The sequence below is a fragment of the Strigops habroptila genome, chromosome 3 (assembly GCF_004027225.2).
Source record: "Strigops habroptila isolate Jane chromosome 3, bStrHab1.2.pri, whole genome shotgun sequence".
Taxonomy (NCBI): domain Eukaryota; kingdom Metazoa; phylum Chordata; class Aves; order Psittaciformes; family Psittacidae; genus Strigops; species Strigops habroptila.
The window spans coordinates 83781731-83803232 of NC_044279.2; the positions used below are offsets into that span (position 1 = coordinate 83781731).

At 39.9% G+C, this 21502-nt stretch overlaps 2 protein-coding genes across 25 annotated transcripts in view; both read right to left on the reverse strand.

Moving 5' to 3' along the window:
- Positions 1-2990: 2990 nt before the first annotated feature.
- ADAD1 (adenosine deaminase domain containing 1) lies at positions 2991-13655 on the reverse strand. Its single transcript, XM_030479598.1, has 10 exons — positions 13469-13655; positions 11436-11612; positions 10860-11027; positions 9934-10059; positions 8826-8949; positions 8448-8618; positions 6555-6781; positions 5743-5980; positions 5035-5167; positions 2991-3870 (listed from the first exon to the last, which is right to left on the reverse strand). The coding sequence occupies exons 1-10, from the start codon at positions 13653-13655 to the stop codon at positions 3757-3759; spliced, it is 1665 nt and encodes a 554-aa protein (XP_030335458.1). The 3' UTR covers positions 2991-3756.
- Positions 13656-14807: 1152 nt separating this feature from the next.
- The window catches only part of KIAA1109 (KIAA1109 ortholog), a 115357-nt gene continuing 108662 nt past the window's right edge, over positions 14808-21502 (reverse strand). For 23 of the 24 annotated variants that reach the window (XM_030480749.1, XM_030480768.1, XM_030480755.1 and 20 more), the window contains 6 exons: positions 21219-21470; positions 20446-20649; positions 19086-19280; positions 18065-18199; positions 16473-16638; positions 14808-15506 (listed from right to left, as the gene is read on the reverse strand). In XM_030480749.1, the coding sequence (XP_030336609.1) occupies positions 15290-15506; positions 16473-16638; positions 18065-18199; positions 19086-19280; positions 20446-20649; positions 21219-21470 (1169 nt within the window). In that variant the 3' untranslated portion in view covers positions 14808-15289. Of the gene's footprint in view, positions 15507-16472; positions 16639-18064; positions 18200-18282; positions 18721-19085; positions 19281-20445; positions 20650-21218; positions 21471-21502 lie in introns of those variants that run through there. The other variant, XM_030480770.1, reaches the window with a different exon arrangement.

Below are 21502 nucleotides of genomic sequence, written 5' to 3' on the forward strand. Positions count from 1 at the left end.
TCTGTATTGCAGGACCTAATTCCCCAAGGCAGTGGATGCAAGATCTGTGAAGCTAATGACAAGAAGAAGTTTCCTGCATTTCACCAAGATCTGAGCAACTTTCTGAGATCTATGCTAAAATAAGTAGATAACCACTTTTACTGCTACATTATTTATTTAAATACTAAATTATGACTAATTTATGTATTTTGCCCTATGGCTTACTAGCTTGCTGCCCATTTTGGGACCACTCTAGGTTCTTAGTCTGGGTGATAAGAGAGTCTGTTCTAAGATCACATTTGATCCTTGTGGTAAGCCCTACGGGCTCAAAATGTATTTTGGAAAACTAACTGGTTCTCACTTTGTCAATCAACTTGAGAGACAACTATTTATTAAAACAGAACAAAACAAAACCAAACTATTAAAAGTTCCGTGTAGATTATATTAAATAAATTTCAGTAACTTATAAAAATCATGTCTTGAGTCTTCATTGTTAAACTATACTCTCTTTTTCACTGCTTTTTTTTTTTTTTTAAACACAATAAACACCACCACACCCCCCCCCCCCAAAAAAAAAGGCATTTACCAATACACAAGTGTACAGGACCAGACTCAAAGGAAGACACCTGTACATAACCATTCTAAAGCAATTAAAAAAAAAACACACCAAAAAAAACCCACCTCAAAACAGTTTCCACTAGCATGTAGCACGAGGTATAGAAGTAATAGAGCCAAACTGGTTCTCCCAAAAAGAAACCCCCAACTTTTTTTTGGGAGCTGTTCTCTTTAGCTATGTGTGCTTTCTGCGGTACTTTTTTGCAGGATACATACTTCTTGTTTCTGTAGGTGAAACATGTAGTTCTCAAAAAAAACCTTCGGAGACAGGGAAACATTTCTAGCAACAACTGACATCAAATTGATGACTAATGTATAAATCCATGTGAGCACATGCTGCCTTCAGTAGTCACAAAAACCTTTTTCTGGAAACCCAGAAGTGTACTTACTTCAAATGAAGATGGAGTCACTCATGTAAGTTTTATGCAGAAAGAAACAACTAAGAGGACTATCTTTTGCAATCCAAACCCCACCACTCAATACTAACAATACAAACCCGTAACTGATCAAAGTAAGCCAACTACAATAGTTATCAGCCTACAATTTAGTCTTTGATGTGTTTTGCTGGTGGGTGTGTTATGAAGTATTTCAGGTCATACTTAAAAACAGACTAACACTGGAAAACCCAGCACTTTTCTTGAATGCTGAAAAGAGAAAATAGGCATTAATGATAGCTTTCTGCCAAAATTGGGAAAATACTTACAGCACTGGTATCTGCTACTCTACTTCTCTTCCTGCAGTGAAGAGTGCTCTGTCCCCACCCACAAAAACTCAGAAAAGCAAAAAAACTGTCATCCATCCCACCACAAACAGAGCAGCTCCACCCTCAGCTCGAACCAGATGCCTTCCAAATGACAGCCTGAAGTAACAGTTATACCTAAATACAGCGTAACACAGGTGGTGAGAAAAAAGGCAAGAAATCTGTAAAAATTCTTTCAACCTTGTCAATCTTTGTAGAATAATGCTTCTCATTACATTGCTTCCTTCTTATTTGATAAATGCTTAAAAGCAACATGCAAAAGAATGAAAAAAATCTCCTTTAAACGAAGTCAGAAAATATTTAAAGACACAGCAAGCTCTGAGCCTATGATATAAAGCTAGTTAAAACATAAATTCTACATATGGCAAATAAACTCTCCCTGCCTGTCAGATTTACAACTACATGTAGGTGCATATACTTAAATAGCAGCTGCAGGATTGGCTCCTGCATTTGCTCAAGGTTTAGAAGAAATCTTTAGAGAAAAAGGGTATTGTACCGAAAGCTTCTGAAAATGCATAGCAAGGTAAATTTTACTGTACATACCTTTTCCTGCAAGTCTTAAAAATCCTCAGCAGAACTTCTTAAAATAATGAATTTCCTGAGCCATCTTCTCCTGCTTGAGCCCACAGCTTTAATATCAAATTGTGAGATGTGCCGTGCCATGACGTGTGCCACACAACACACATGTAGTTTGTAACATCTATGGGACATATATGGGACACTGACATATGACATGTGGCATATGTATTATTTTTCTGACACTGGTGTGACATGGGAAGTGTGACATCTGACACATGATGTAATGTGACATGTGCATAGGTACAGCAGGGGTGTCTATATAGAGAGAATATGCACACATACACACCACTATACCTGCATGTGTATTTATACTTTCACCAGTGGACCTCCATGCTTCTCAAGCAGAAAGAGGAGAGGCCAAGCTCTCAAGTGGAGGCTGCTGGTGCTGCTCATGTTCACATACCTGCTTTCAGTCTGTGCAGCCAGCCACGTTTGTATGCATATACATATGATGCCTACATGCTCTGTGTGCATGTACCTGTCGGTAATACATCTTCAGCATCATTACTGGAACCACAGCACTCTTGCTTCTCTCAAACTTGTAGAATCATATGTTTTGGAACTACTGAAGTAGCTAAGGAAAAACATGGCTAGAACACCTATGTGCTTACATTTATGAGCTCAGTGCATTCTGTACATGCTGTTACTTATTCAAAGAACAACCCATATACAAGCACTGGATCCATACTGTTGTCATCAACTCACGCCTCAAGGATACAGCTACCGTGCTCAGCACAACACATGATTTTAACAGAACCTCTCTCCTCCTAAGAAGGAAACCAAGTTTAACACATGTCGCGGTTGGCTGTTCAATTCATAAAACGGCTGAAGTACACAAAAAAAGGACAGTTACTTGTACATATTTCAGGCTTCTAGCTTAACTACAGAAAACACCTTCGTGACAATGTCTCAGCAAAAATCCAAGGCCATACAGAAAAATGCTTCAGAAGTGTATAAAGCACTAACACATGTGGCATGTTGCAGGTATGTTACATGGTATGTCAGGTTTAACATGTATGTCACTCATGACATGTACACATATAGCTAACACATTGTCAAGGAAATTTATTGAAGTTTTAATATCCCTGAAAAAAAGGCAATACTACGCTCCAGCCATTCTCGAGCATTCTTACACAGGAAACATTACAGGGAGCAAATACTATGTGGCACACGTAGCGCAAAACACAACAAAAAAAAAAACCCACCATGAACCAAGTTAAAAGATAGTAACAGAAAACAAAATAGCAGTACCAAAAAAAACATCACAGACAAAGTAGTAAAAAGTCAGTGAGTTTCAACAACTTGCATTTCAATTTAAGATCATCTCCAGTAAAGACTCCACATACTAGTTAGAAAAATCAGATTAAAACAACAACAACAACAACAACAAGAACTACACACCATACCAGAAGGAGGTTTTATTTTGGAAACCTCTTAGAATAAGCAGCTGAAACATGACTACAACACTATACTACTACTGATGTATGAAAACACTACGTAACTTAACAGCTGCTCACACTGGTATGATATGAAAAAGGCAGGGAAAAAGAAAAAATCAATATGCAGCAACCCTGAAACTAACAGGAAAAAAATCATGTTAATAACTCCACAGGGTACAGAGGAGAGGGGGGGGTGAGCAGAAATGAGGTGGCACTGGGGGGCAAACCAAATCTGATTTGCAAAGCTGTTAGATACTCCTACCTATGAGACAGCTTTTGGAAGTGACTAACCTGTTACAGGTGGTTTAATAACAGTATTTAAGTTGACAAGAAGCAGCTCTGGAATGATTTTCTTGCTGAAAATACAAACCCTACAGTTAAATATCAGTCACTGAACTGTTCGATATGTGGAGACTTCACAATCCAGGATCCGTAACTGTGCTGCTGTAAGTAGCTTTGCAGCAAGTTTTTAGCTTCTTGGTATGATTCAGATTTAGTCTAAAAAAAGAAAAAAATTAAAAAAAAGGAAATATTAAATAAGAAAGAAGGTATTAGAAGAATGATGGTTACAGAGATCTGTGTTCTTTACTACCAGCATATAATGCGAACAAGCACAAATCTTGAGGAAGACAATACCTACAAGTCTTACAGTTCCCTCAGTTGCTGACAGCCAGAGAAAGTATTACAGACTCTAAAAACATACTCTTTTTATATGTTTGGCCATTTACTGGGAAGATAATTGTTCTGTTAAACACAATTTTTTCCAGTATCTTGTCAGTTCCAGTAATATCTTTACACAGAAAATAAACATTCACTCTCATTCAACGCAAATCTGCATTCAACACACTCTGCATTCAACACAAATAGATGAACAGTCAATTAGCAAGGCATCCTATTTTGAAGGAGTTTTTGAATCATTTAAAAAAATCGTGTCTTGGGTGTTCTGACAGGTGGAAAAAATAAAAAAAAAAAAATGTGCTTTATAAAAGCCTAAGTTTCACATAAAAATTCTGGAAATAAAATGCATTTCTTGAATCAAGGAGAGGAAAAACCTGCAAGACTACAGAGACGTAAGATGAGCTTACATATTTCCAACTGGGGAGAGAAGTGAGTGAGTGTTTACAGCAATCAAGAATCACAGTAGCTGCTTTAAGTAATTTCTCTGTGTTTTTATACCACAAAAGAAAGCCTGAGACCTAATGCTGTCTTCTGATGAACCAATTCCTACTTTCCTACTCCTGTGACATAAGAATCCTCCCACAAGACTACATTATGGTAGAAAAAATATCTACATACGTATGAAATAAATAGAGAGTAAGACTGAAAATAAACTAATATGAACAAAAAAAACCCCAAACTTTTAAACATGAAACCATTTTATGTGGGGAAAATGGCCAGCAACCTCCACATGCTGAGACAAAACATGGCAGATTTTCGCAGAGAATGTTTCAATTCTAACTCTCGAAGAAGTAGATTAATTTTACTTCAAAACAGCAACTGGAGACATTCTCAGGCAAAGATTAGAGGAGATGAAGGGGATCCAGCTGTTCAGGTGAAGTCTTCAGCAAAACAGAAAGTTGCCCTTGGCTACAAAACTAGCTTTGAACATAGCCATCGAGAGGCTCCATACAAAAATTTTCCCCCAACCCTGTACCAGCTTACCTTAGCTTCATGGTATGTTGCAACTTGAAGCAAATCATCCCATTTTGCTTCCTTAGCAAGCAATTTGAAACGACTAAACATTGCTGCCTTGCAAAGGCGACTTGCCATGTAAGTGCCGCTTTTGAAGGGTGAACTACAGTGAGGGGAAAAAACAAAACAAAACAAAAACAAACAACAAACCCAAAACAAAACAACACCAAACCAAACAAAAAACTCAGTAACAAATACATCACAGCTACGTTGCTTTGAACATTACAGGATTTTTTTCCCCTCTGATGCTTTGTGAACACAATCATATGGTTCTACTTCCACTTTCAGTGAACAAAGCTAACGCAAATCAGAGGCTGTGAGAATTTAAACAAGCCAACAAAAAAACATTTTTATACTAGAATTTATCTGAACTAGGATGCCAACTGGTTTTATGTACTGTGAAAACTAAAACATTCACTACCACAGACAATGGAATAAAGATATCTCAATTCAAAAAACGACGTAATTTCGTATCTTGGTATCTCACTGTAAAGTTACAAGATCTACAAAACAGTTTATAATCTTAGGCTGCATTCACCTAACACATGAGAGAACCTCTCTCATTTGGCTAATACCGTGGCCTCCATGCATAGCTTAGAAAAAATAAATACTCCAATGAACTGGCACAAAACAATAAGGCTAACCATTACTTCCAAAATAACAAAGAAAAACTCTAACCTTTCAGTGGCTCTTCCATCTAACCCATCCACAACCTCCAGCGATATATCTGACAATGACCAATTCAAGCTAAGAGACGTCTGTTTGAAGTCTGTTTGAATTGGATGTGCAGCATTCACCAAGTAAGTATGAGATCTGTTGACCAGGTAAGGCATGGGAAGCTTTAATGTAAGAGCGTCATCAACACGCCGTCGGATAGCTAATTTTAGTCCTCTTGTATCCTTGCAATTTCCATTTCCTATTTAACAAAACAAGATCAGTCATGGAAGTACGTCAAATAAACAACCCAAGTATGCAGATATTTGGCTGCTTTGGGGGTTTTTTGGGTTTTTTTTTTTAGTTTTGGGGTTTTGGGGTGTGTGTGTGTTTTTTGTTTACATTATATTCATTCTTCTACATAAAAATATTCTTTGGAAAAATCAGTTCCAATATTCTGACTGCAGAACACTGTCACCTTAAAGTCACCATATCTGGCTGAACAGTTAACACAACGTTTTTACACATTATCTTCTTAGTATCCAAAATTTGATTTGTTATAAAACAGTGCTGAATTTCATTGTGTGAATGGAAATACAAAGGGCAATCCAGCAAGCCAAAACAAACCCACAATCACACAAGAGCGAGCCTGACTGAGTTTTACATTACGGCATTTCAAAGATGAGTTAAAAAAAAATACACACACTTAGTATCTTTTCAGAAAATTACTGTAATTCTTGAAAGAACCATCTTGGTTTAGTTCATGTTTTATAAAATGTAATCAAACTGGAAGATGAAACATACAAATAGTCCACTGAAATTTGGATTAAGCTTACCAACAAGAATACTGTGGATATATACTGGTTCAATGAAGTGACTCAGCAACGCTCCCTGAACGCCAACCACTTCCCATTTTGTTAATTTGTCACTAGCTGACATACTGCGTGTTGTGACAGTTTCGGCTGGCCAACAAACAGTTAGGTATACCTTGCCTCCTATAACAACATGGAGACTCAGTTCTTCACTAGTTTCATAAGCAGACATAGATTGTGGGTTGAGACATCTACAGTAAGATAAGAAAATGAATTTCAGTGAGAAAATATTCAGAGATTATTGTAAAGTGGTATCTAACACTGTTTCTCAAAACAAGTATCACTAGATCTGGGCTTTACATTATGTTCAATATTTGTAAATATTAGAAAAGATGCATTCAGTTACTCAAGTGACAAGAATACTGAAATCACTATTTAATGAATAGTGATTCGACCTAATCTTGGCCATCAGTTGTGCAAACATTAAAAAGGTTAGCATAGGCTGCAAAAAAGCTAATCCTTTGTGTCTACTTACACTATGACAGAAGTTACTTGGAGGCTGCTCATCTTGGGAAAAAGCAGCCCTAAGGTTGTTAATCTCCTTTAAAACATAACTTACACTGCAATTCCTCAAAGTATTTTAAACAAGGAGATGCAACACACTCACTAGGGAGATAAAACAATGGTTGTTCCCAAGCCTAACACAGCCTTTCCCCTTAAATAAAAGGGGATAAAAAGTCAAAGCCTTAAGTTCTGTGCAAACTCTACCCAATTTTATCCTAACTTTTAATGCCACGATCAAAGGTGCTTTTGATTACATTATTATAAAGCAACCATTTAATTTTGGCTTAAGTAACATAGTACCATGCCTTAATATGTGGCCACATTTTCCTGCTCAATGGATTACTTGTGAGTAGCTTCCTTCTAAGAACTATCTTTAAATAACGCTGTACATGAGCTACTCTGCTGTATTAGAAGAAAATACTCCCCAGAGTTTGTCTCAAGAGAGCACGGACCAGAACGGAGAGAAAGCAAGAGAAAGTGCTGAATCTGCAATCTGTCAACTATTAGAGTAGCTTACAAACTGCATCTAGTCTCATGAACCACTTCTTTGTAATAGCGGGCTATGACACTGAAAGTAATCAAAAACCTTCTCAACGCTCGTTTCCAGTCAGCACAATGTGCAATCAAGTGGCTGTGACTTCCAGTTCACAAGACTGCCTTTCTAACACTCCCAGAGACAGTATGAAAGCAGCTACCCATCTTGTACATATAAAAAAAAGCTATGACTGTATGGCTTTCAGGGACATTATTCCACAGTACCTCTATAAAGGATACAAAATAACATTTGTAATAACTAGGCAACTCAGCAAGTGCTGCTGTAAATGTCAAAACTAAAAAAAAAAAAACACTTTCATAAATGTAGCTAAATCTAGAAGTGTAAAGATAAGCATAAGAGTGTATTTGTCCCATCAAGTTTCTCTCTTTACCTTTTTTCTACAAAGCAGAGCAGGAGCCTATTGTTTCAATTCAAAGCTTTTTATACTCTAGTCCTGTGGTGGAAAGGATGACATTAAGTTACCACCACTACTGGCTCAGTGGTTAAATTAATGATTTATTAGTATTTTAATAGTATCTTGGGAGAGGGTTAACAGCTAAACAGGTATCTATAATAAAAAAGCATCATCCTCAAGCAAACACCCATGTAGAAGTTTTTTGTACTGTCACGTTGAGCTGCATCTCAGACACTTATCGCTACCACCCTGTACATTAACACTTCCAAACCATGAGAAAAAAAACAACCAAACAGAATAGTCCTCCCCAATCTCAGAAACATGTAATAATGCGTATTTTCCACACTCACAATGTAAACAAATTAATCTTCCACTACATTTCTGAAAATACCAAGGTACTTACATGTGTGATTTTAACTGAGCAGTTCCTTTTGGAAGCTGATTCATGTAGAGAATGACAGTTGTATTTTGCTTGAGGCTAAGCAGCTTTGAGCCTGGTGTTGTGCAAAATATGGATTCCTTTCTCCTCACTGGATTTTCACTATAGAACAGCAGAAGATGTCTATAAAAGTATCTAAAAGAAAGAGTTAAGTTACAAAAGAAAGTACTGAGTAGCAGCAAATCTGGGAAACACCATTTTGCTTACAAATACCCGGACATTCACATTTAATTCATGGGATTTGAAAATAATCCAGAACACACTTACTATAAAATGGAAGTGCATTTATGTATTTACATTTGCAAAAGTAAAACTGGTAGCATCTCATACAAACATTCTCACCTTAGTAGCGAGCGTCTTGCAGTAACAATGGCGTGGCTATCATGCAGCACTCTTCCACCAGCTTGAAGGCCTTGACTGTAATTACATTCTCCTGTTGCTAGAGCTACAACTTCATGGTGCCCACCTAGAAAGAAAACATCCATTTTCATGCGACTGTGGTCGTTTAACCTTGTCTGGCTAGCACATGCCAACCAAGCTGCTCTCTCATGTCCTCTGTCCCTCAGCAGGTTGGACTCCATCTTAATGGTCTTTTCCAACCTATATGATTCTGATTCTACAAAAAACTAAATGAAGAAGCTTGTAAGTCTAAATAAGAACAGAGGGGTTGCTTGCCATTTACCATCATGTACAAAATACACTTCACTTTATTGACAATTGGAATAGAACAGCAAGAAACAAAACAAAAACTAAAACCACCTTCCCCCTACTTCCCCTTCCTCCCAGGCTCAACTTCACTCCTGACTCTTCTACCTCCCCTCCTTCCCACCCGAGTGGTACACGGGTATGGGGAAGCATCAGTTCCTAACACTTTGCCTCTGTTAATCCTTCCACCCCACGCTCCTTCCCTGATCCAGTACAGGGTCCCTCCCAAAGGATACAACCCTTCACTTATCACTCCAGCCTGCGTCCTTCCCACCGCCTGCAGTTCTTCAGGAACTGGTCCAGCGTGGGTCCTTTCCAAAGAGTGCAGTCCTTGGGAGCACATTGCTCCATTGCAGGTCCCCCATGGGGCCACAGGTCCTGCTAGAAAACCTGCTCCAGTGTGGGCTACTCTCTGTGGACCACAGCTCCTGCCAGAAGCCTGCTCCTGTGTGGACTCCCCATAGAGTGCAGCTTCCTTCAAGGCATATCCACCTGTCCTGGCCTGTCCTGGTCCATACAGCCCTATTCCTCCTTGAGGCAGCACCAGAAAACATTTATGTAGGTCTTGAATATTTGCATGGCCATAGCAGTCACATGTGACAGAGCCACCAAAGTAGAGTATGTCAAAGAAGGATATCTACCCTTCGCTTTGCATTTATTTACCCGATCAGAAATGTGTGCCCCAGGGCTCTCTGGGAACACAGCCTAGGTTTTCCACTCCCCAATACCCACAAAACAGACTTGCCTTTTACAATGATGAAAGCAGCTAGTGAATTGCCACAATTTCGGTACTCGGGATGTTTGGCAGTCAGACTGTTAAATACTTCTTCGACTGTTTGTGAAAGTTGTTCATATATAAGTGGTCCTCTTTCTAAAACAAAAACAAACAATAAAAAACAGCAAGACACAGATTTGTGGGGAGGAGGAAAGGGAGAAGAACAGACATGATCAACAACTTGTCAAATTATAAACCTAACCACATGCTAGAAGCACTACTATCAAAACGCACTTTTGGTACTCTAAAGATTATCAGGATAGACATGAACAAATAAAGGCCAAGAACATCTAAACACTTTATGTTTTTACTATTTGTTGTAATAAATCAGGAATACAGAGAGGATCTAAGAATTTAACAAAATTTCAAGCTGGGATGGACATTACAAATTCCAAAACATGGACCTCGCACTATTTCCAGCAAATTAAAGTTTCTAATTCTCTTAAGGATTTTCTTTTCTGATTTTGAAGTACTTGTAAGCGTATTTAGGCAACAACCCTTAAAGAAGGTAAATGTTATTCAGTTATAAAACTGAATTCTTTTGATAGTAGTAACTCAGTGTGAAAGCCTTTTACTCATAAAAATCCCAAAACACTTAGGATCAACTTCATACTGTTGTTACCTAGCAAGCAGCAAATCAACTGCAGCAGCAATAAATCAATTCCTTCAGTACTCTCCACTCTGCAATACAAACTGATGGAATTCCCAATACACAAAAGACAAAGGGAAAAAAAAACAGTTTCAGAACCATCATGACAAACAGCTCTGCCTGAAGGATTCAAGAACGTTGGCAGAGGCCCTGATACAAAATCATTTAATGAAACTACAAACATTTTGCATAGAAAACCTTTAAGACATGCTTTTCCATTCTAATTAGGTGTTGCTAGAACATTTACCTGACTTTTCAAACACCTTTGCCCTGGTATACTCAGAGTTAAGTAGCTCATCAAGAGCCAGTTTAGCGGCATTTCTTTTAGCTTCCTTCTTGGTATTTCCCAGCCCAGTCTTGTAGCTAACACCGTCTACCACAGCACAAAAGGCAAAATAAGGCCTTATAATACCGCCTTTAAAGGAGAAAGAAGAGAGACACAATTGGTGAAATGATTTTACGGCACTTTTATGCATAGCTTTATGTGCTTGCAAGAGAAAAACAAACAATTTTAGCAAAACACAACTCAAACCTTTCACCTCCACAGGAATTTCAGCAGATTTCACTTTAAGCATTTTCAGGAAGTTCTGGTAGCAGTCATAATTTTACACAATTCATCTGATCAAATTCTGTAGTAATTAATGATGAGACACAGCTCTCTAGACAATGAAAGGGCCTCCAAAAAGCAACATATGTGGAGGGTAGTGCAGACAACAGTAAAAAAATTCATTTGTATTAGTGCCATTAATACTAACTGCAGAAATTTAGATAATCTCAAGGATAAGCAGGTAATACTTTATTTAAGAAAAGAGGAAGTATTTACCTGGCACACCAGTTTCTTTCAATTCAAGTTGTACATTGTGCATATGTGCAAACTCATGCAAGGCAGATACTGGGTGCATTATTCCCTGTTCATATTTTGCAGTAAACTGCTCTAGGTCTTTCTTTTCAGGAAGTGCTGGTAATGGGCATGCCTGGGCTGCTTTCAGAAGGACAGGCTCTGAAATAAAATGAGGAAAAGAAGTGAAAAAGCTCTCTGATAATTAAATCTGTTTACAATCAATGCTTTATAGATTTTTAGAAAACCAAAAAGCAAAAACATTTACCCTACAGCAGCACTGCTTTGCACTGAATCCTACACTAACAATACTAGCAATTCTGAAAGGGTGCGTAACTCCTCTTTTAAAAGTATCAAAGCTTTTACTTTAAATACTAAATCCGTTAACCCCTCAATATAGACAGATATCACATGTAAATACAACATGTATTTCCCCTCCCCTCCCTTGCAAACCTGTGATCAAATCAAAATTGCTGATAGCAGATTCAGAACAGAGCCTGTGGTTTTCCACACAGAACTATGAAGCAGTAAGACACAAAGTTTTAGCAACCACACACTTAATTCAAAAAGCAGGTAACTCATTCAAAGAAAAAGAAACCCACCCACAAGGAGCTGCTGAATACAGTCAGCAGCTCTGAGGTGGCCAGGACAAAACATGGGGACTGGTGCACTGCATACCCACCTTGGTCCTGCAAGTTCATCCCCATGACCACAAGTAACCCCACCTGGACCCAGGACAAGGGGTGGGTGGGTATTTGGTCTGTCCCAGCAGAAAGCCCTTACAGACTTCAGAGAGCAAAGTGAAGCAAGTTAGTCAACTCATAGAAACACAGAATGAATCACAGAATGGTCTGAGTTGGAAGGGACCTTAAAGTTCACCCAGTTCCAACCCACTGCCACGGGCAGGGACACCTTCCACTAGAGCATGTTGCTCCAAGCCCCTGTGTCCAACCTGGCCTTGAACACTGCCAGGGATAGGGCAGCCACAGCTTCTCCGGGCACCCTGTGCCAGCGCCTCAGCACCCTCACAGTGAAGAATTTTCTCTTAATAGCTAATCTAAATCTCCCCTCTTTCAGTTTAAAGCCATTCCCCCTTGTCCTGTCACTACATGTCCTTGTAAAAAGTCCCTCTCCAGGTTTCTTGTACACCCCCTTTAGGTATTGGAAGACTCTTATAAGGTTGCCCCTGAGCCTCCACTTCTCTAGGCTGAGTGAGTCATTGGAGACTTCTTTAAATTCTGAGTAGTCCAAATGTAAACCCACACTTGTGAGTTTCATTTGAAAGACAAACTCTTCCCAGGAGCCCGGTATATCTGGGCAGCTGTGTCTGACTTGGAGGCTTACAGAATAACCGATTAACATCTCCTGCAGCACCTACTTCTGTGAAGAATCAGTGTGTTTAGACTTACACCAAAACAAACAAACAAAAAAACAAACAAAAAAAACCCCACAAAAAAGCAAGACAAAAAAGGAAATCTTTTTCCACATATCAACTCTAGGAGGAATGGAATCTTCATCTTCATGGTTCCCATATACTGAGCCACACGTATCTCTCACCTTAGAAGAACTAAAATAAATTATCTCTAAATCTCACAAATAGGTGCCTTTACCTCAAAGCAACTATTTGAAAAAATTCAAAATACATCCTGGGGCACCTGGAACCAGAGTTCAAACTTTCTGCAAGAGTCTCTGAAAATTCACGCAGTAGTACATATCCTGTATTTTGGCAACCTCTCCTGCACTTTTAATGTATAAATTGGAATTTATAATTATGAAACGCTGCACACTATATAGTCCACCCTACAACTAACCTCTAACACACTTCCAGTATGAAAGGAAGACATAGGAAGGAGAGGAACGAAGTCAATCAGACGCTTAAGAAATCGCTTCAGAAAGAAGAGCGGCAAGAAAAAGCTGCAGAGGATTGCAGCTGTTCAAGAAAAAGAAAATAATTATTTTCACAGACATTAACAGTGTATTTTAACAGCTAATCCCACGGCACAAATTGAAAACTATACCTGGATTTTGCGTCACCTCTGGTGTACTGTGCCTCCCAGAAGGTGGAAGTTTTGGCCTTACAGTTCCAGCCTGAGAAAGATTCATTAAACGTGGCTGCCTAGGAGTCCAAGCTGGCGAAGTCTTCTTTTGTGTGGTGCCAAAGGTGGCAATTTTAGCACTATGAAACCAGTCACCGCTGCTAGTCATTCTTGGTCAACCTACTAAGTTTAACAGTGAAGTTATGAGATGTTAAGGGCACACTTGCAAGCTCCCGTTACCTCAGCGAAGCTATTTCACAAGAGCAGCTTGCACTCCGCTTCCCCACAGACTGGGGCAAAAGAACAGAGACCCTGTGCCTTTGCAATCCCTCCCCTTTCCCAGCTGGCGCCGCAACGTTCAACACCTTCCCTGTTTAGTTAACCACCTTCCCTCACGCTTCGTGAGGCCCTGCCCCTCGCCCTGCAGCCAGCCCTCAATGGAGCGAGGCAAAACGTAAAGCGAAGAGCCGATCCCTCTCAAGCTTCCAAGACAAATGGGCGCTGGAGGTGAAGGCTTGGGAACCCGCTCTCCCCGCCCCGTGCTGTGAGAAACCCCCTCACCTGTGGCGCGTCCGCCCTCACCCCGCTCAGCACATGGCGCAGGCCTGAGGCGAACGGAGGGACGAGGCGCGGGGGCTACACGGCCGCTCCCCAAGGGCGGAAAAGGAAACCGCAGCCGCCCCCCCCGCCCCGCTGACGGGATGGGCTCCGGCGGCCAAGGGGAGCACCCCGCCGCCCACCGCCTCGCAAAGCCGACCCCCAGCGGGCGCCCTCCCAGCTGGCCTTTTAGCGGCGCAGACACAGCCGCGCGACGCCTCCATTTTGTCAAGGGGGAGATCCCTCCGCCCGCCACGTGCGACGCGGCAGAGGCGGGAAAGGGCCGTTGCGGTTGAGGGAGGGAAGGAAAGCGGGAGCCTCATCCCGGCGCAGCAGCAGCCTCGGCCGAGCAGCCCCCACGCTGTCTCGTCAGCTTCCCGTGCCGCCGAGGGGAGCGTCCCGGCGGGCAGGGCGGCACCCGAAACCGCGAGAGGCGTCACGGGCTCGGGGCACACCGTGCGGGGAGCGGGGCCCCCATCGCCGCTTCCCGCCCCGCGGCCGGGGCGGTAGGAGCCGCCCTCCCAGTTTTCTACCAGAAACACCGGGAGCGCGGTTCCCCGTTCGCCAGCGCCCCTAGGGGAAGGCGGGCGGGCCGCGGCTGCGGTGTGAGGCGCACGGCCGGCCAGAAGCGCCCTACGTACAGGGTACTTGATGCAAAATCACATTTAAACCTTTTTTTTTTTTTTTTTTTTTTTAATCAAGTTGAACAACAACAAAAAAAGCCCTGTACAGTAGTTAAATTTTATTACAAGTGTAATAAACGTAATGATTTTTAGCACTAAGGCAATCACAGTTTCATAAGTTATATATACATATATAATTTACACAAGTCTACATTGACAAATCAATTACCAGTCACATCAACAAGGGGCTTGTGTTATGGCAAATAAAGTTTAAGAAAATTCACAGTTAATCTGCAAGTATTTTAAAGATGCAGGAATCATATTGCACATCATAAAACTGGGCGCTGAGGAGCAGATTTACAGTGTTCCAGCTATTCCTTCACAGAATATACATTGGTCATCATCATGCAATAACTTCAAATAGAGAAATGGTATCATGTACCACGGTAAACAGTTACTCACAATGTAAGTTTTAAATAGAGTAGCAAAAAGCTGTTAGGTTTCTCTTTAAACCATATTTAAATTCTTATAATAAAACACTTTGATAAAATCAAAACGGAATTACAGTTGTCACATTCTATTTTTAGTATTCGTCTTTGTCTTTTCCTTTCTTCTCCTTTTCATCCTGTAGTGCAGTACCAAGTTTCTTTATGAGGACTGACAAGACTTTGTCCAAAGGATCCATGACGCCGCGCTGCAGCCACTTCGGAATAGTAGTCCTTGCATGGTGAAAGCCCAGCTTTTGGAGGATGTAGTCAACACCAACAGGATCAATTTTTCTCCCAGTCCAGGATATTAATCTAAAAAACCACCAATAAGTAGGGGACTCAATCTCAAATATATACAACTTACAGCAACTGGCCTGTGCATGAACAGCCGTTTTTACCATTGTTGCTTCTGACCAACATTGGTCCAACAGGCATTGTTTCCAACTTAATTTATACACATAATCTGAAGACCACCAGTGGAGCATCCTCTCAAAAGGAAAAGGATGATAAAGGAGACAAAAAACCAGCCTGGGCTGCCTCCAGATCATGTTTAAATTGGTTTATTATCAAGGTTTGTTTGGCCTGGGTTGATGTGTTGTTTTGATATGTGAATATCAAACCTCTACTTGTCAGCAGAGGTTAAAATAAAACCAAACCCCAACAGAGAGAAAAGTCAGTTTCAGTGACTGAAAGTGCATATTGAGAGCAGTGAGTTGCTGCTGTACACACTATTCTTCTGTGCTAAGTTCTCCTGGGTTCAGCTATAGCAGTCATTTTTCTCCTGCTATAGCTGAACCCAGGACATAAGTTTAAACTGCCATATAGCAACTAGCATATAGTGCTGCTTTATTTTAAGGTGAGTGCTTAAAGAACAACTAAAACTGGAATGCTAGAAATGGAAAACCAAGGAGAAAAGCTATATGGCAGGAAGTGAATGGACTGTTGTAGGACAGAGCGAAACACAATAATCTGTGGTTCTTAATGACTTTAATTTTACTGTATCTTAACTGTGAAGATCCTCCAACAATGTTTTTTATCTGCATAAATTCTAATCTAGAAGTTAACTGGTGTAATAGATAATGGAGTTACCTAGCTTTTGTCATGTCTCAGAGCAGGTATGTTTCATAGCAGCAGTAGTAGCCAAAGGCAAATCTATAACAGCATCCTCAAGATTAATCCTTTTTGGAGCTGGACAACATCAACTTGGAAACACTGGTTGTTTACACGACAAAGCCCACAGAGAAAATGCACAAAGTGATAGCAGATAAGCCTTGTTACCTGAGCGTGGGTTCCAAATGCCAAGTATTGCACATAAATTCTCTCCAGTCGACTGTAGTGTAAGTAATGCTTTCCTCTGCCTCCTTGTCAGTGGAGCTGTCCTCAAGAACACCAACAGAGTTTTTCTGTCCTGGACGAGCGGCCAAAATGCGAGGAGGAAAGATTGCTGCAAAACGGAGAGAGGAAAAACCCCACGCCAGTCAGTCACAAGCATCTCACTTGAATTCTCTTTGTACATCATTAAATAAAACAAAGTGAGAACCACCTTGTGGCTCAGTTTTACGAAATTTCTGGCAAACAGTTCTGGTTTGAACCAAGTGGTGGTATGAAAAAACCCTACAAAAACTTTAAGAGACACTGATAACACTGGAATGTGGGATTCTCCTTTCTCTCTGCCAGCTTAAAGCACCCGTATACCAGGGCTTGCTTTCAAATTCATCATGGCATTCAACAAAACATATTAGATTCCATAAGCAAAATTCAGACATGCTCCTAGTTTAGAATGGTTTTTTTAGATTGACAGAGTAGTCTCTGAGGAGGAGGAGGTGGGGGAATAGTTAAGAGAAATCTTTGTCCAAAGGCATCAAAGGCACCTGAACCCAACTCTTACTTAAGTCCTGGGATACAGAAAAGCAACAGCACCTCCTTCTCCTTCAAACAACTTATTTTATAAAATAAAACCGAATCTGTGAATTTGGATGGAATTTTGATTGATTTTAAGATAGCTTGAAAACAAATTTTTTGACAAATTTCCACCAAAAATAGTTATCTTCCCCTTTAGTTTCTGCACCTGTTAGACGCTTTAAAGTGCTTTTAGGAAGCACTCCTAGCTCTGTTGTACATAATTACATGTAAACAGGTTCTTATATACTTAGTTAGGAAATAAATCTTCAAAATACTCAGTTTAATGTGTTCTACATCATGTGTTACATTTTTACATCACGTTACATCACACTAACAAATGTTACATTTTCGATACAGTTCAGTAATAAATGCAAACAACTACGCACAACACAGTCTCACACACACAGCAAAACAGGTGACTTTCGCTACAGTGGGGAGCATTTCTGAAGTCAGAAAAATGCATGTCTGGGAAGAAACTCCATTGATGAAAAGACTGCAATAAAAGCAATGTAGCTTCCTAAACCAGTTGTAATCTGCATATACTATTTACAAAAAGGAAGTTAAATTACACACCAAGTGTCAAAATAGGAGCAAGATTATGACTTAGAGGAACTAACACAAGCTCATCAGTAGTGGGGAAGGAACAGAAATCCAGGAGCATGTCTGTTCTCTGCAGCATACTGCACATAGGTGGTCAAATTGTATTTGAACAATCTGCTGTACCTACACAGTGTGGTGAAATGCCACACAGATATTAGTACAGCTCCCTGCGCAGTGGTGGCATGTCAGCATAGTGACACAACGATGTTTGCAACTACTCTACTTCCAGTCCTACAGGAGCTGGCTTAAAATGAGCTCAAGTATTTCTTGAACCAAACCTTTATTAGAAAGTATGAATATATTTACTGTCAAATAGCCTGAAAACTGCAGATTGTCAGATGAGTGTTGCCTCATAAACAGCAACTTACCTTTTTCTTTTTCTTTTAGGTAAGCAGATACCAAGTCATGCAGAAACATAATCAACTCAGCATCCATCGTGACGCAAATATGGTCTGTAAATTCAGTTACCACACTGCATTCCACCTTTGGTTTAACACTTGTATCTACAGCCAGATAAAAATAATATTAACACACTTGTAAGCGCATACAGTATACATAAAAATACACAGATTTTGAATACAAATAATTTGAAAAATGGCATTGATCTTACTGAACCAGAGACTCAAAAGAGAGGAAGGACCACAATTAACATCTGTGTTTAGCAGCCTCAGCATTTTTGAAACAGTTTTCCAATCCAAATAATTTCTGATAGTTTATAAAAGATGCTGAAAATAAATACTGTGATGTAGCAACCTTGATCACCCTCAATGTGGAAAGCCAACCTAAAGCAGTATCGCTAGCTTGTGCTATGCTATCAATGCACGATTTAGTAAGAAAAGCTGATAGCAGATTTTGCTAGTTTGCCTATTAAAAAAACAGTTAACCAAACCCCAACAGGTTGGCTTATCTAGCAGTATTAGGCAGGATCAGGTATGAAGTAAAACCACAGCTCAGCCAAGATAAACGTATACATTAATGTCTTATATCTTCAGAAGTCTTATTTCTCACCAGTTCCAATTGCAATCTGAATATTTTGAAAACGAGCACAAAATTCAGGTTCCCATCTCATAGTCTCTTTTTCAGAAGGGCCCTCCTTTTTAACATTTTGATAAAAATAAGAAAACCAGCCTCCTAAAACCAGCCAACCTATCCAAAATATTCATATTAATTTCTCTTAGTAAGTTTTTTCTATAGTGACCAGTCTCTGGACTAGATCTTTGCTCTCTCAGTTTCCTCCACGTTTTATTACGAAATGTTATCCTTTCTTGCAAATCCACAGTAATTCTCAGACTAAATCCTCTTGTCTTATCAGAAGAGTAGCTTTGTACTTAACACCTCATTTATGAAACAGCTTTAGATCAAGAAAAAAACAAGTTATATTTACTGCACCTTGTAATGAAGGCTCTTGGGGCTCTTGAACATGAATAGATTTAAAATCCAGCTGCATCCTTGGCAGTGCAAAGATGGTTTCAGTTTCATGGTTGTAACTGGAGCCACCTCTGAATCCACTTAGCAAGCTTGAGCTTTTCACGGTCGTGCTGCTCTCTGGGTTGTTCGCATCGACATTTCGCAGCAGGTTTAACTCTACGAGGACAATGGGAAATGCCTGAATTCAGTAGTCTTTATTTAAAAAAGATTCTTGTCAGCACAGAGGGTGACAAATTTTCACAAAATACTTCTCATAATAAGGAAGGGGAAGGAAATAAGTGCTAGTACCATAACATCTAAGCACTTCTAAGAATCCTACATGCTTTAAGTCCAAGTTTCATCCACTTCACCACCCTGTCACAACTCTGTTCTCCTAATGAGCTTTCAGTTAAGTGAAGTACAGACTGTATGGGTCCAAAATGTGCCCTTTTGTGTTTGAAAATACAGTAGTTCTTAAAACGAAGATAAGTGTTTCTGATTAATACAAGTAACACCTAAATTCACTGAGGCAGCATTGCTGTCAGAAATCATTGTTGACCAGGAATCCAACTTTGTCACAAGACATTTACCATAGTGCATATGCAACATTATTTAAGTTAGTTTTCAGTTGTCATAATTCTGACAAGACAAAAAAGCGAAGAAAAGTTATTATTTCAATGCAAAAAAAAGGTGGTGTATGATTATTAAGAAGATTATATCCCTAATCCTGCTCTCAAAAGCATGGCTACAAAAGGTTAAACAATGACGTTATTATTTATATAGTTAAATGCTCCAGATGTAGCAAAACAGGCTACATAAAAACAACTCACAGACAGTGCCTCTATTTGTGAACTTCAATCACTACATCCTGTTGTGTCTTTCAAAAGGAATGAATATTTGTATATCGATCAGTTAAATTTTTATTTTTCAAGGAGTTATGCTTGCTCATTTCTCACTATATTTTACATTCTGCTATTCACCCTTTCACAGAAATTGTGTTGCTACCATCTACTGATTCTATGGTTTGTGAATGAAATAGCAACTTTTTGCATATAGTCAAAGACGACTAGTACTACTGCAAGGCGAGATACATAAATGTCCTGTACACTTAACAGAATATTTTGGCATTTCTGCATAGTTTGAAAAAGGACTTTGCTCAGTAACGCTTCAGCTGTTCAGCATATTGCTATTCTTCTTACTCCACAGTTCACCATAAGGTTCTCAAGAAGAAGCAACTTCCATTAGTTCAAATTCCCTTCTCTCTCCAGCCCACTTGAAACAGCACCATCTGTACTGCCTGGCAAGCAGACCAATCCCCAGACTTAATGAACATGGATCTAACCTTCATTCCTTGTGGCTGTAACGTAATTGAACCACTCCTTCACACTGGCAACTCCATGTGGGGGGTTTTCATGGCGGCGCCTTGTTATCTTTGTGATTGTCGCCATCGGGCTTTCGAGGGCTCCACACGGTTTGGTGACCATTGTGTTATGGCCCAAATGAAAGTCCAGGGTTTGCACAATATATGTGGAGTGTTCACTAGTACCTGCATTGAAGGTGTGGGCAGCATGGCGTGAAAGAGAGAAAAAACAGGTTGGTAAGGGGTAGTAGGATTTTTCCCCTCGCTCTGCTCTCCTCGCACAGGTATTTAATGTGAATAATTAGTATGCCAGTGGCATTAAAAACTGATATAAAGCTTGCAAACAACAGAAAAATTAAATCCTCAGTAGCCACAGAGAGTAAAAACTTCTTAATATAAAGGCAGATATAAGCAATAAGGCCATCAAAATTCATCATACAGAAACAAGGGACTACATGAACACAGACATGCAAGGCAGACAGTCCACGTTGTAGCTGTATTATCAGGGACATATCTAGTGCATTTGAAAACATACTTTGCATTATTCCAGAAATAAAGCAAACTGTGGTAAAGATGGAGAGGGAACAGATTATTACTTTCGGTACGTAGTATATTTCGGGGAAATAATCTTGATTCAGATTTAAAGAAAATAAGTTTTTCTTTGATTTCTTCTTACGTATCATTCTTAATACATCAATACGTTCTTAAAACTCTCTTAAAGGAATTTAGAGAAGTGAGGAAATGGTTTAAATTACCATCTTCCCAAACTTTCTGGGCTTCTGTCCAAAATGCAATATTGGGTTCTTCCAGGTGAAATAAGGCCCACGATTTTGAGCGGAAGTTGGGTCCGTGAAAACAAGCCAGCGTCATATGGTTTCCATGAAGACTCATGGATCCTCCGAATTGCATTCCATCTTCTGGCAATGGCATCTGAAATAAGGATATATGGCACCCCGATACCACTTTCAAAACTCCCGGCCAATGGCGATGATGGGCTGCATCCAACACTAGAAAGTAAACAGCGAGAACAAACTTCAGT

Bases quoted from the DNA above. Each gene is read 5' to 3' on its own strand.
- ADAD1 (XM_030479598.1), bottom strand. From the start codon at position 13,655: ATGACTAGCAGCGGTGACTGGTTTCATAGTGCTAAAATTGCCACCTTT. The intron at 8,950-9,933 runs GCAAGTCTGTTT...TTTTCTTTCTAG, and splicing joins TGCTTTCATCATTGTAAAAG to GTGGGCACCATGAAGTTGTA. The intron at 5,168-5,742 runs GTTAGAGTTTTT...CCCTCACTGTAG, and splicing joins GATGGAAGAGCCACTGAAAG to TTCACCCTTCAAAAGCGGCA.